Here is a 13,399-nt window from a genome sequence, read left to right on the forward strand (position 1 = left end):
ATGTAACTTAAAGGTATACAGTCACCCGTAATCTAAATATGCCCATATATGGTCAAAGGGGCGTTCCTTGGTATTCAAAATGCCCATGTGAGGGCACTGTTTTTAAAAAGCGGCCACCCGCTTAAAATCTGTGATTGGTTAGATCTTCTCTCTCCATGGTAACTGTGGCAAAATTGGAACAGGTGACAGTATACCTTTAACTCATGATACCCATGAGTTTTCCCCATGATGTTATTTTTTCAAAGCCTGGCCAGACTCTGTCATACTGTGTGTCATTCGCTTTAAATACATGTATACTGTGCTGTAGAGCATATATGGATGTGCCGTCAGTCTTGCAGTCTAATGAGACACTCATCACAGATACAGAAGGATCAGTCTGTCGAGGATGCTCCTCTGTTCTGCCTTCTCCTTGCTGCAACAAGGTTTTAAAGAAGCAGCAAGAGAAAGAAGAGCCCTCAAGCAAGAAATCTTCCAGTCTGGCATTGCATATTGAAATTTTTTGAGATGTGCTTGGCTCCACTGCATCATTTAGAGAGCATGTACAAGCAAACAAATAGGTCCCTATTTTGTAGCTGATATGTTGAGGGCCTGTAAAAAAGTCTAGACAAAATTATCTCAGCTCTGATCTGGCCATGTATATAACCACAGATACATGTAACTATAGACTTCCACAATAACAAATTCTGAATGTTTCACCCAAATTACACATGTTGATCCACTCTTTATGCAGTATTTAGTAGTGGCAGCACCTACCTGGTAATTAATTAATAAATAGCCCATAATTTAGATCCGGTTTGTCCAGTATCATTTGACAGATTTATATTCAGAGAATCAACCGTATTTGTTTTGCTTAAAGGACTAGAAACTGGTGTGAGCATTTGATTTAAAGCCTATGAATGAGATATGGTTGATCAGTGTGGAAAGTAATGCATAAGATATGTTGCAATATTGCATTTATAAAAGGGAATGGACCGTCCAGTGCATCTTATTTCTTGTAGTTGTTTGAACAGCCATTTGATAAATACTAAGGTAAATCAAAGGCTGTTTCAAATAAAATTCGATGTAGAGCGTATGTTGGTACCTGTCCTTACTTGTTATAAATGCCCGTGTGGGCATTTTACAAACCTACGGACCTGTCTCTTTGTTCAACCCACCCTCACATTTTACACCGTGGTATTAATTGTACCACCAGTGCTTGCTTTTTCCATTAGATTTAGCAATAACAATTTGTGTATTCACCATCACAATTGACGTTCAACGAATTATGTTTTTCGCTCAAAAACAGTTTTCAGTTTATGGAGTAACATGAACCTGGTCTCTCTTTCATATTTGTAAATTTCTTAATAATTCAATTTTTTTCAGAGCGTTCTGATTGGTGCAAACGCAATGGTTTACCCAGTGAGGTCACAGCTTTAACCATACCGTTGATGTTTTGAGCCACATCAGAAATACATGCGTCTGTGTGTCAGCCTGTTTCGTGTCGGACCATGATGCGTTGGAGAAAGATCTACGTGATAGGAGCTGCTCTTTTCCTCTGTTGGAATATCGTCACCTATTATGTCTTCCTTAATAATATACACAGTAGAGGAGTAAGTGCATTATTTTTGTTAGAAGATATTTTTCTTATTTCACTCAGTTCTTGAAAATGAGGTATTTCTGTGTTGTCGAGATACGTTTTCAACAAACTTGAGCAAAAATACATTGAGATAATTGTAGCTTATCACCAGTCTGTGTAATCAAAAATACTACAAGTATTCCAAATCCACTGAAGCTCACTGTTCTGCACAGCTTGTAAACATAGATGGATTGCTAATTTAGATAACAATATGTGATTTGTATTTTCTTTTATTATGCAAATGAGTTCTTTTGTTCATGCATTCACATATGTATAGATTTGCCCAAAAGTGTAAGGTTGACCCATCCCTCATTTTTGCCCTCATGGAGAACCATGGAGGCTCCTTTAAATATTGTCTTTTGGCATCAGGTCTTCAACAACAAGACTGGCACATACTACAGTACATCAAATGTTTGCTTACAAGAAATCCGCTAGCCTATGTAAATTCCTGCTAGGTGTCTTGTTAGCTACACAGTTTATATGTAAATACCTGAAATCATATGAACCAATTTTCACAGTTACAGATAAATAAAACTTATTCACCATATAGTGTGTATAGGTTATCTACAATGTACAGGCAATAGCGTTGATGGCGATATCAGGTTTGTTAAGTAACGCATATGACATCGGACAATGCTACCTAAAATTCAGACAAATTTTCTCGTAGCATTACTTTTAGTATACATTGTAACACTGGCAGGTTTTATTTTCATCGTTCTTGCGGAAAGTACGGACAAGTATTTATTTAAGCATATTAATGAGAGAAAAAATGATGTCATTTGCGACTAGCGCTTTAATTTGAGGCAGTTTCACAAACAAAGTACACAATGGGTATTTAGCAACTCAGTAAAAGGTCTACAAACCTCATCATCAAATTTATGTTGAAATTAACTGTATGTCCACATTGAAATTTTGAAAGACATTTGCCATTACCTGCTTTCTTCCTTCAGTATACATTTAAATGCATAAAAATCTTTGACGCGGTTTACCGTAAAGAACACATCGTAGAATAATCACTGAAAGTACAACTATGACAAAGTTTGTAAATTAATCCCTCACCAAAGGTTGATATCAGGTTCTTCTTTCACATGTATTTACTCTTTCCAAATTTAATTTTACTTGTGTTTATTTTAAAATCGGCCGTCAATCTATTAAAAAACAAAACAAATGTACTATGAAACCTAACATTTTTCACTCTGTGTGCATTGGGAAACTGTATTATGAAACATAATTCAACATTGTATCTTTAAAAACAAACACAGAAATCTCGCAGTGACTTGATGCTTTGAACTTTTCAGTCTGGAAGGTCCCCCAGGCCCTGCATATTTTCTGACATTATATACATGTCTGGATTTTCCTACAGTACTAGAATTCTGTCACATATTTATCGGTAATCTCTCAATTGGTTGTGTCATGCCACTGAAAAACACCAAAGAGGATTTCTGCAATACGATCTCAGTGATACTTTTCCCTGCGGAGCACCAGGCTATCAGTTTGCAATGGCCCAACACCTTCTCCCTGAAATCTTTAGCTTTGTGACAGTTTCTACAGTTGTACATTTCTGATGGACCTTCTTACATGCAACTCGTACCAAAATATGACAGTAATTTTTTGTATCTGATGCAGAGGGTTATTTTTGTAAAATATTCGAGCAGGTTGCAATTTATTGATGACATAGGACAGTGTTTCATCATTGATGAGCTGTCACTGTCAGTGCCCACATCTGGATTTTGAATGATGGTATTATAGGTAGTAAGCACCTCGCAAGTGAAAGACTTTAAACTTTTGCTCAAACTTTCCTCAATGAAACTTTCAGCCATTCTCTTACTAAATCAAGAATAAAATCTTGCAAATTTTGGTACTAGAGAAACAAATAACTCAAGATTTACCGATATTTAAAATTCAAAATGGCCCCCACCCCTGTGTTAACTCTATGGAGAAAAAATAAAATTTTTCGATTTTCGAAAAACTGTGCCTGTGAAAAGTTTTTCTACACCAAGGGCTTTGAAATAAATCCCCAAAAGTGGTATATCAGAAAAGAATTGTAAAAGTTTGAGAGTCTGAACATCTGTCCCCGAGGCGCTTTCTACCTTAATAGAGAACCTACCAGCCATTACATGTTACAAAGGTTTTCGCTTCATAAAACCATGTAAAAAAAGTAGAATATATTTTGACCTGTTGTTGGGATACACAGAGGTTGCAGGGGAAAAGTTCATGTGGCAGTTTATGATACATGATGATGTTATCATCATCGAATAGCTGTCAGTGGTCACATCTGGAGCTCAGAGATCGTGACAGATGGAGATGGGTGTGTAGGAAGCGACCCTACCAGCTGTTCAGCCATTCTGAACAAAATACTAGCAAATCTTGTGGAAAAAGTTTGAATGAAAAATTTACAAATAGACAGTGTTTGTAGTGTAATACACTTACATGTGCTTGTTTAATGTTACTCTGTGAAAACTGTAAAATAGATGTTGACTGACCAGTATGTTGCCTTCATTCACAGGTTTCTACAATGTGTTGGAATATTTCCATCTGCACATGCTTGATTTTTGTCGCTCATTCTGTTGAAAAATGTCTCAAGGAACAGTTAGTCACCTTGTCATGCGCAACTAACATTCCTTTTTGAAAATGCTGCCCCTGTGTGACTCATAATCTATTCTAATCATTTGGAAAAATACCATCTCTCAGATCATATGAGTTTGCATTCTTTTGCCACAAGGCACAGCGTATTCTGGGCCTAAATCGCTAAATGAGTACGCAGATGGTATAGATGACACGTGTGTTTGACCCTCTATGAGCAATTGCATTTACAAATGTAAAATGAAACATGTAAGAATTGAGCCGATGTTCCAAATGGGGACTCTTCAGTCGCCAACATAATTCTTGTTGAAATAATTCGTACAAAGTATGGTAGCGTGTGTCTGGTTTGATTTACCATGATGTACTATCAGCGAAGCATGAATCCATTCTCCATTGGTGATACACCTCATCAAACTCAGATCTCAACTCAGCCCATGCTCTTGTAAGACACTGCCCTAATGTGCCTCCACTTTTGGAAACAAAACAAACCAATGGGAAAGACAAGTTCATGATCTGATTGTGTCATGCCAAGGTCACAGCATAATGCTTCCAAACTGTAGCATAATGCTTCCAAACTGTGCACCTTGCATTCTAGTCCAAATGGGGTGTTACCGTGGATCTCAGATGTGTATTTCAAGCATTAATTCACTGCATCTCATTTCTAAACTATGAGTAGCAAGTAGTTGAAATGTCTTCGAAAGTAGAAGTGGGGATTAAATTGCAAGTCTTGTTGTGCTCATAGAATATATATCATATACCCATCATCCATTCAAAACTACCATTTATTAATCAACAAATTTACCCGTCAGAGTTTATCACACATTTTCCAATTGTGATTTTATTGTGAGTTGCCTATCTAATGATACTGAATTTGAAAAATAGAACCTAAACAATAGGTTGGTAAGTATAATGCTATGTGGTATAGAGATTTGTATTTGAACAGATCTCAGCGCAGAAATTGCCTGTCTAAACAACTCAATGACAGAACCATCACCAGGCTTTGTCAACTTTAAACCTCATTTGTATTCTGTGATTCTTGCCACCATATGCTGCTCTGTACAAATATATATTGAACTAGTTAGAAAACTGTTGTGGATGGCTCGTTTCACACCATCCGCAGAATTTACTCAGAACTCTTTTGAAACCATGTTTCGGTCCGACCTCATTGGTTTCTATAGTGAAGTTGAACCATTTATGAAAGAATTTATATCAACAAATTTCACTGTCAGTGGAAGCAAGGAAAGTATAAAACATGTCATAACTCTAATGCTGCATTTCCTTATCTTTTTTGCATCTTGACGGGATAAAATCAGGAGGTAAGAGCGTTTTGTCAGATATTTTAAATAAAAGAATTTGTGAGTTGTAGCATAGACCCTCGTTTTTTTTTTCCAGTCTGTGGTTGTAGACTTGAGTGTTCACATTGTGTGCTTGCACTTAGTGATATGTGACTGAGTGTGTCTGGGTGTGCTTCATTACATCTTATTACATGCCTCGTATATCGAACGTTGCACGCTCCGTAGGATTTAATGGTAACTCATCGATGACGTCACAGGCCGCTTGCCTGAAAGTGAACCAGAACTATTTTCAACTTGACAACTTTTTAATGTAAGAATATTGAAATTTCATGTTTTGTATAGGAAATGCAGTTTAGGAAAATTTTGCATAAAAAAATTGATAAACCTCATAACAGTTGTTAGCTCCGCTGTCAGCGACGCGGAGCTTATCAAATAGGTTGATTTTCCGTCGTCGTCCGTCGTCCGTCGTCGTCCGTCAACAATTGCCTTCTCCTCTGAAACCGCAGGTCCGATTGCTGTGAAATTTTATATGCAGTTCACTTGGGGTGACCTCACTTAAGTTTGTTCAAATCGTGGTGAAATTTGCATATTTGTATTTTTGGGCATTTTTTGGTGTTTTTGGTAAAAAAATCTTCTTCTCTGAAACCGCTTGTCCGATTGCTTTGAAATTTGATACGCAGTTTACTTAGGGTGACTTCAGTCAGATTTGTTCAAATTGTGGTGAAATTTGCATATTTGTATTTTTAAGGCAATTTTGTCATTTTTGGTAAAAAAATCTTAAAAATCTTCTCCTTCAAAACTTACAGTCAGATAGCTTTGATATTTGGTACATATGTCTCTAGGGATGATTTATTTTAGATTTGTTCAAATGTGCAGAGAAATATGCAAATTTGCATTTTTAAGGCAATTTTTGCCATTTTTGGTCAAAAAATGTGTTTCTCATAAAGTACTCAACTGATAGTTTTGAAATTTGGTGTACAGGTTTGTATTGATGAACTAAGTAATATATATTGAATTTCTGATGAGATCTGTAATTTTGTATTTTTGGGGCAATTTTGCCATTTTTGGTCAAAAAATGTGTATTTCCAAACTACTCATCTGATAGCTTTGAAGTTTGGTATACAGGTTCCTACAGATCACCTTAATGATATTAATGAAATTATGATGAAAATTGCAATTTTGTAATTTTGGGGCGATTTTTGCAATTTTTGGTCAAAAAATGTGTTTCTCAAAAAGTACTGGTCTGATAGCTTTGAAAATTGGTGTAAAGGTTTCTACAGATGAGCTAAGTAATATATATTGAATTTCTGATGAAATCTGTAATTTTATATTTTTGGGGCAATTTTTCCATTCTTGGTCGAAAAATGTGTATTTCCAAAACTACTCATCTGATAGCTTTGAAATTTGGTATACAGGTTTCTATAGATGAACTAAATTTTATTTATCGAAAATATGATGAAATCTGCAATTTTGTATTTTTGGCGCAATTTTTTCCATTTTGGTCAAAAAATGTGTTTCTCAAAAGTACTGGTCTAACAGCTTTGAAATTTGGTATATAGGTTTCTATAGATGAACTAAATTTGATCTTTTGAAATTATGATGAAATCTGCGATTTTTATTTTTGGGGCAATTGTTGCCATTTTGGTCAGAAAATTTTATTCTCAAAAAACTACTCATCCGATAGCTTTGGTTGACATGTTCTTGGGAGATGATCTGATGTGATATATTCAAAGTATGATGAAATCTTCAATTGTGTACTTTTGCAGCTTTAGCAACTTTTTTCTGGCCACTGCATTGAGCTATCAAAGATTTCCACCTTCTTCATCAACATGTGTCAAAAATAGTTATTCTCTACATAAACACAGCGGAGCTATATCGGCCACTAGGTCGCTTGTTTAAATATATCATTGCGCCATTCGATGATGAAAATCGTTCCATTTTTAACTGATTTTCGTCCAAGATGGAAATACAGCATTTGACTATCATTTGCCAATAAACCTAAATATTTTGAGTGAAAATTGTGTAAGAGAGGCATGTAATAAATACATAGCCCAAACAAGGGACTATGTGCCCAAGGGTAGGTGACCATTTGCCTGACGTAAGGAGGGCAAATTGTCACCCACACTATTACCCTTGGTTCACATCATGGATACAACAAAATTGTGGTGAATCGCAAATAATATGCATCTGTGTTTCATCAGGCATACTTGTGGTTGCATTTTAGGTGATTGGTTGTGGTGTTTGTGTGGCCATGGAGCATCTGTTTTCATTGCTAGCGCATATTTCAATTGTGCTTACGTCTAACAGTTAGCTTGTGTGTCTGTGTATGAATTAAGAGTCTGGTTCGCAGGAAAAGAATGTGCTAATTGGTGATACTGTATGTTCACTGATTTGGAAGAGACTACTTAACAATCGTCAAATTGTTGAAGTTTGCCAACTTGTTGACAGCCACTTCTGCAGTGAAGTGGCTGTGTGGTCAAAGGACAAAAATTTTAAGAGGGAGTGCTTCCCCACTAAATGTGCCACTTAGAAACAGTTGGTATACCTAAATTTCAGGTCGAGAGCAGGTCCAAGCCTTTTGCATTTGGGAAACAATGCCATATCTGAAGACCATCCCCTCAGCATTCACCTGTCGTACTCAAGTGGTGGTGTGATTAGCCATAGTGACAGTCTAAATCTTAAAAAAGGGTAAAAGGAACTGTCTGCCACTGTCCACAATTTTGCTTCTGAATTAAACTTCTATGAATATTTTCCCATTTGATGGATAAACCAGATAATTGGGTTTGTCAGTCTTTTACTAGTAAAGTGATTTCTAAGTGTTTAACACGTGTATTTGAACCACAAGTGCCTCTCACTCATTAGTGTTTATTCACATCACTGTTTGCCATATTTATTACTGTAAATGATTTATAGGAAGTTAGCTGCTGAATGATGCGATATGATATAAACATGATATTATCTCAAAGTAGGTGTAGTTATTGAAATTGGCCTTTGCCAGTATGACTTCATCATTGAACAAATTTCACCCTTCCATGAAATGCCAAGTGCAAAATGTTATTGAAAGTACTGTTTTTTTTAAAGAAATTTGTCACTTTTGCTTTTTAATATTTCATTGTCAAAAGTGTAAAGTCTTGAACTGGATTTTTCTTTGTTTATAATATACACATGTTGACAAACTTCATTGGTGGAGTACTTGATGAAAGTCTGAAGTACATTGTTAAAAGGCTCCAAAAACACGTTTTTTCAGTTTACTTTTTAGCCGCACTTTACAGGCTGCTGTTCAGGTGTTCAGCACATTGCCAAGTCCATGGTCTTAATGTACTTGTTCAAAATTGATTTATGCGCAATAAATGTGCACATTGAGGTTATCGATTTGCCCAAGTTTCCCAGTTGAATGATTAGCAAAATGGTGGTGGAATTGACTTGTAAAGAGAGTGAAATTAGCTGTTTATTATTTTATGAAGTTGTCGTTGCAAAGAAAAAAGCCAATGGATCAACTTTGTAAGTTCATAAGTACACCCCCTACCCTCCCCTATGTGATCATGGAGCAGTTTAGGATGGAAGATCACCATTTAAGCCTTTGAGTGCATTATTAATTTTTCTAACTAAAATTTTAGTGCAACATTTTACCAAATTTTTAAGAATTTTTCTGTAATTTTTTGATAATTTTGGACCAAGTGGACATCACATTTCACTTGCTGCAGTTCTTTATCAAAATTTGGCAAAAATCTGAAAAAAATTGACTGAGATATATTCTGTAAAGGCAACAAAATTGACTTTGGCTCTAAAATCTATTTGGTGAAAGCTTTCCTACCTTTTGTATTGTTTAGTGAGAGGGCTGAGCAGCCAGTGAGTGAGTGGAGGGAAGTCAAGCAGCGGAGCATCAAGCACGGCTCCAGTCACAGAACAGAGATATACTTAACACACCACAGGTGTGCCCGGCCATTCTATTGATTCATTTAACATCGTAAACCGACCTTTGTAATTTCCATTTGCACGTTTATTGAGCATGAATTAATTGATTTGGTAATGTGCAAAACACCTGTGGTTGATACATAGGTGTCCAGTTTTTTATTCCTATTAGCAATAACTAATGAATATTTTCACCATACTTTTAATATGAAGTCACACACATGCATGCACATCATCATACCATATGAGACAAAAAAAAATCGTTTCGAATTATGTTTAGTGAATAATGTCACTTCTTTTCTACAGTCTTAAAAAACGATTTTCATACATTTATGTATATACACAGTGATGCACAAAGTACCTAAAATTAGAACAGCTTTTATATGGATATGTCATATCTGTATTTGCAGAACATTTATCTGGATGCTGAAGCAGAAATAAAGTTTAACAACCAGACATTAGAATCCCCAAGGGAAACATTTTCTGCGACTGCTTGCGTCATAGATTGGTGATTGCAGATGCTGCACACGTACAATGCAACATCCCTTCAGTCCAGTTCAGCACATTTGGAAACACGATAAACATACTAGTAAATGAAAACTGTTACATTTCCAGAAGCTGGATGTAATGACCACTTTTCGTAGACAAATTTGCATATATACCTTGATACAGCTCAGGGCATTATACATGTAATATTTATAGCTGAAGGAGATAGTTGTGATGAAGTGCTCCTCTACAGGAGAGGTTTTAAAAATTAGAATAGCTCTTTGAGGTCCATTTCATGTAATTCTGCTACTATTCTTGTGATAGCATGCCCAGCCATAGATTTTTTTGCTTCCGTAATATTTTCCCATTCCATTGACTTCCATTGTTAAATCATCATTAGTATATACACAGTCTCATTCTTGTGAAAGCATGCCCAGCCGTAGATTGTTTTGCTTCCATAATATTTTCCCATTCCATTGACTTCCATTGTTAAATCATCATTAGTTATATACGCAGTCTCATTCTTGTGATAGCATGCCCAGCCATAGATTGTTTTGCTTCCGTAATATTTTCACATTCCATTGACTTCCATTGTTAAATCATCAGTATATACACAGTCTCATTCTTGCGACAGCATGCCCAGCCGTAAATTTTTTTTGGTCACATTCCATTGATTTCCATTGTTAAATCATTATTAGTTCATATACAGTCTCATTCTTGTATATGCATGCTCTGCCATAGTATCTTTTGCCCGTTGTAAACTGTCACATTCCATTTATTAACTGTTTTGTATTGCCCAATCTGCCACGTAATAGGTTGTTGTAATACTCAGTACTGTAATCAAGTGAAATGTTCACAGCGTTATTGTTGCATTATGATATCATCTGTATCTTCCGGCATAGCACAGCTTGTATGCTTTTGTACTGTTTCCCATCACACTCATATAAATGTCTATGCTGGTAACACTGTATTGCGTGCTAATACCATCTACTCTGTTATGCCGTCAACCATACATTTGACATGCTTCACTGGAATCTGACTTGTTCCAGTGTGTTTGTAGACTTACATGAACATGCTATGTAAATATCATTTGAAAAAAATGGCATGTTATACAGTGTGTACACATCCATCACATCAACCCAGTATTATTTGCATTGTTAGTTCAAAATTCTTTATAAGTATTATTCCATTTCAATATGATCCAGAGGTTTTGAATGAATATAGGGACTGGTTCTAAAGTGATACATTTTGTTATGACATGTTTACATTACAACCAAAATCATTGACGTACATAGCGATATACTTGCAGTGTGCGTTGTTTTTGTGCAATTTCTGAGCAAATTTAGTCTCAGATGTAATACGCAGTTTGATGCTATAGGTGACTTCAGGGGCCATTTAGCATAGCAGACTACTGTATCCGAGTTGAAAATATTTTCTCCTGAATAACCGTTTGTGGCGTACTAGTGTGTGGTTCAGTGATAAGGAATGTATGAAAACAGAGATAAGTTTAAAGTGGATTGGTGATTAGGCGTAAAGTACCAATCAAAGTCACAAGCAATCTCTGCAGAAATGTTGCGGTAATCAATGGTTCTCCTTAAACTGAAGCAGTATAACTATTGCTCGTTTTCGTGTTCATTTGCGTAATCTGTAAGGTACCTTTCAAGGCAATTTATCCCGATACTCCATTTTCTGGTCATGTACCGGTAGTTGCCTACCTAATGATGCTACAGTTCTCATAATCAGTACTTGTCATGTGTTTCTTCTCAGCATTCAACACAATGATTACGGTGCTGTTATTCAGGAATTCCCCCAAGATTCACAATCTTTTTCAGATTTTCCGTGTATTGACCACATTGATGTACATTCTGTGTGTGATTCTGAATCCAGCTTTAATGGCTCTGCTTTGCAATGTTGCAGGTTCTCACAAGACTCAATGACCAGCTGCTGACGCTGAAAGAAGAAGTGCACAGACAAATCCGAGACAATGATGACCTTCTTGAGGAGATCAAACTGCAGAAAGATATTTTACTCAGTAAGACTAGAAATTGTGCCTTTATAACAGTGTTAAGATAACCTAAATTTTATCCTTTCAAACACAGTTCTTTCTAAATTTCTATACATTGAATAAGCTGATATGGTGGTGGAGAGTCTGAAAGAGCAATTGCATTCAAAATAAATTGTCTCATTTATTGTCAATAGTAGACCAACAAAAGACAGACCATATATCTTTAGGATTCATAATTTCTTTCTTTGGTCCGCAGAACTACTGATAGGAGTCTTGAATGCATGAACAGTAGAAAAAAAGGCACTTTCCTGTACAACAACATGGGTGCAGTAACAGATAAAACACCAGAGAAACATTGGCAGTGTTTTTCACAGTTGCATGGAACAACATGGGTGTAGTAACAGATAAAACACCAGAGAAACATTGGCAGTGTTTTTTACAGTTGCGTGTACCAAAGTCTTTGCTGTCCAGTACAAAATTAAATGAAAAATCTAGTTTTACTAGAGCTCTGTTGGTCAAATGGCTCTGCTCGTCTGATACATGTACACAATGAAAACCAGTGCTATTTGACGCTTTTACAGTACACCCAGCACACGCCATTAGTTTTTCACCCTAAAACCACTCTGCCTTATCCATAGACAGTCTTCTGCATACACCGTCTATGCTTTATCACATGAATTGATTTATCTTCTCCAGGGCAACAAAAAGCATTAGGACGCCCAAACCCGCTTGATGTGAAAATTCCAGAACGAGTGGAGCCGGCAAAACCAGTAGTAGCAGACACCGTGCAACAAGTGTATCCCTACGAGAGCTATGTTATTCCTGTAGTAGTGATAGCATGCAATAGACCCACGGTCAGAAAGTGCCTTGATTTACTTTTAAAGTAAGTAATTCTTTTTTGCCATTATCTGTTTATTTTCACTGTTTTGTGGCAGGTGTCGTCCACCAACTTTTGGGTTTGCAGACTGTTTTCTCAGAAGCCAATTGTCCAATTCTTTTGACATTTCATCCGGAGTATTTCCTAAGGATGCTTCATGGGTTAAACCTGCAAGGTGGATAGACCATAGTACAAACAAATGACATGCGCAAATGTGCACAGAATTACATGTATTTCCATGTGCATTTGTAGCATGACTTTGTTTGTACTGCCGTCACATGATCTCGTGGGCATACTGGGCTTTGGAACACTATGTGTCCTCTTTGTTCTGGAGTGTAACCGTTGCTTTGACATTTTGTTGAAAGGCATTTCCTCTAGGGATGCCTCAATTCACATTTGTTTAATTGGCATTTAATTTGCATATGCAAATTTTTTTTTCCCATTTCTCTTAAAATTTACTCAATAACAACATGTCTGCTAGTTTTCAAATTCAGTGTCCAGGCTCCTCTGTGTAACCCCTGTGGACAGCATACCATTTGTCTACCATTAGCTGTAGACAATAATACGGGTACATACAGGATACCTCTTCCAATTATTAAAAAATCAATCTTCTTGGATGAAACCAT

The 13,399-nt window shown here is 36.4% G+C and overlaps 1 protein-coding gene across 1 annotated transcript in view; it reads left to right on the top strand.

Annotated features, from left to right (window-relative positions):
• The window catches only part of LOC139116986 (alpha-1,3-mannosyl-glycoprotein 2-beta-N-acetylglucosaminyltransferase-like), a 67,968-nt gene that overhangs the window by 18,438 nt on the left and 36,131 nt on the right, over positions 1-13,399 (top strand). The window contains exons 2-4 of the mRNA XM_070679771.1: positions 1,363-1,589; positions 11,809-11,923; positions 12,593-12,779. Coding sequence (XP_070535872.1) covers positions 1,488-1,589; positions 11,809-11,923; positions 12,593-12,779 — 404 coding nt within the window. The 5' untranslated portion in view covers positions 1,363-1,487. The remainder of the gene's footprint in view (positions 1-1,362; positions 1,590-11,808; positions 11,924-12,592; positions 12,780-13,399) is intronic.

This window comes from Ptychodera flava, chromosome 18 (genome assembly GCF_041260155.1).
Source record: "Ptychodera flava strain L36383 chromosome 18, AS_Pfla_20210202, whole genome shotgun sequence".
NCBI lineage: Eukaryota > Metazoa > Hemichordata > Enteropneusta > Ptychoderidae > Ptychodera > Ptychodera flava.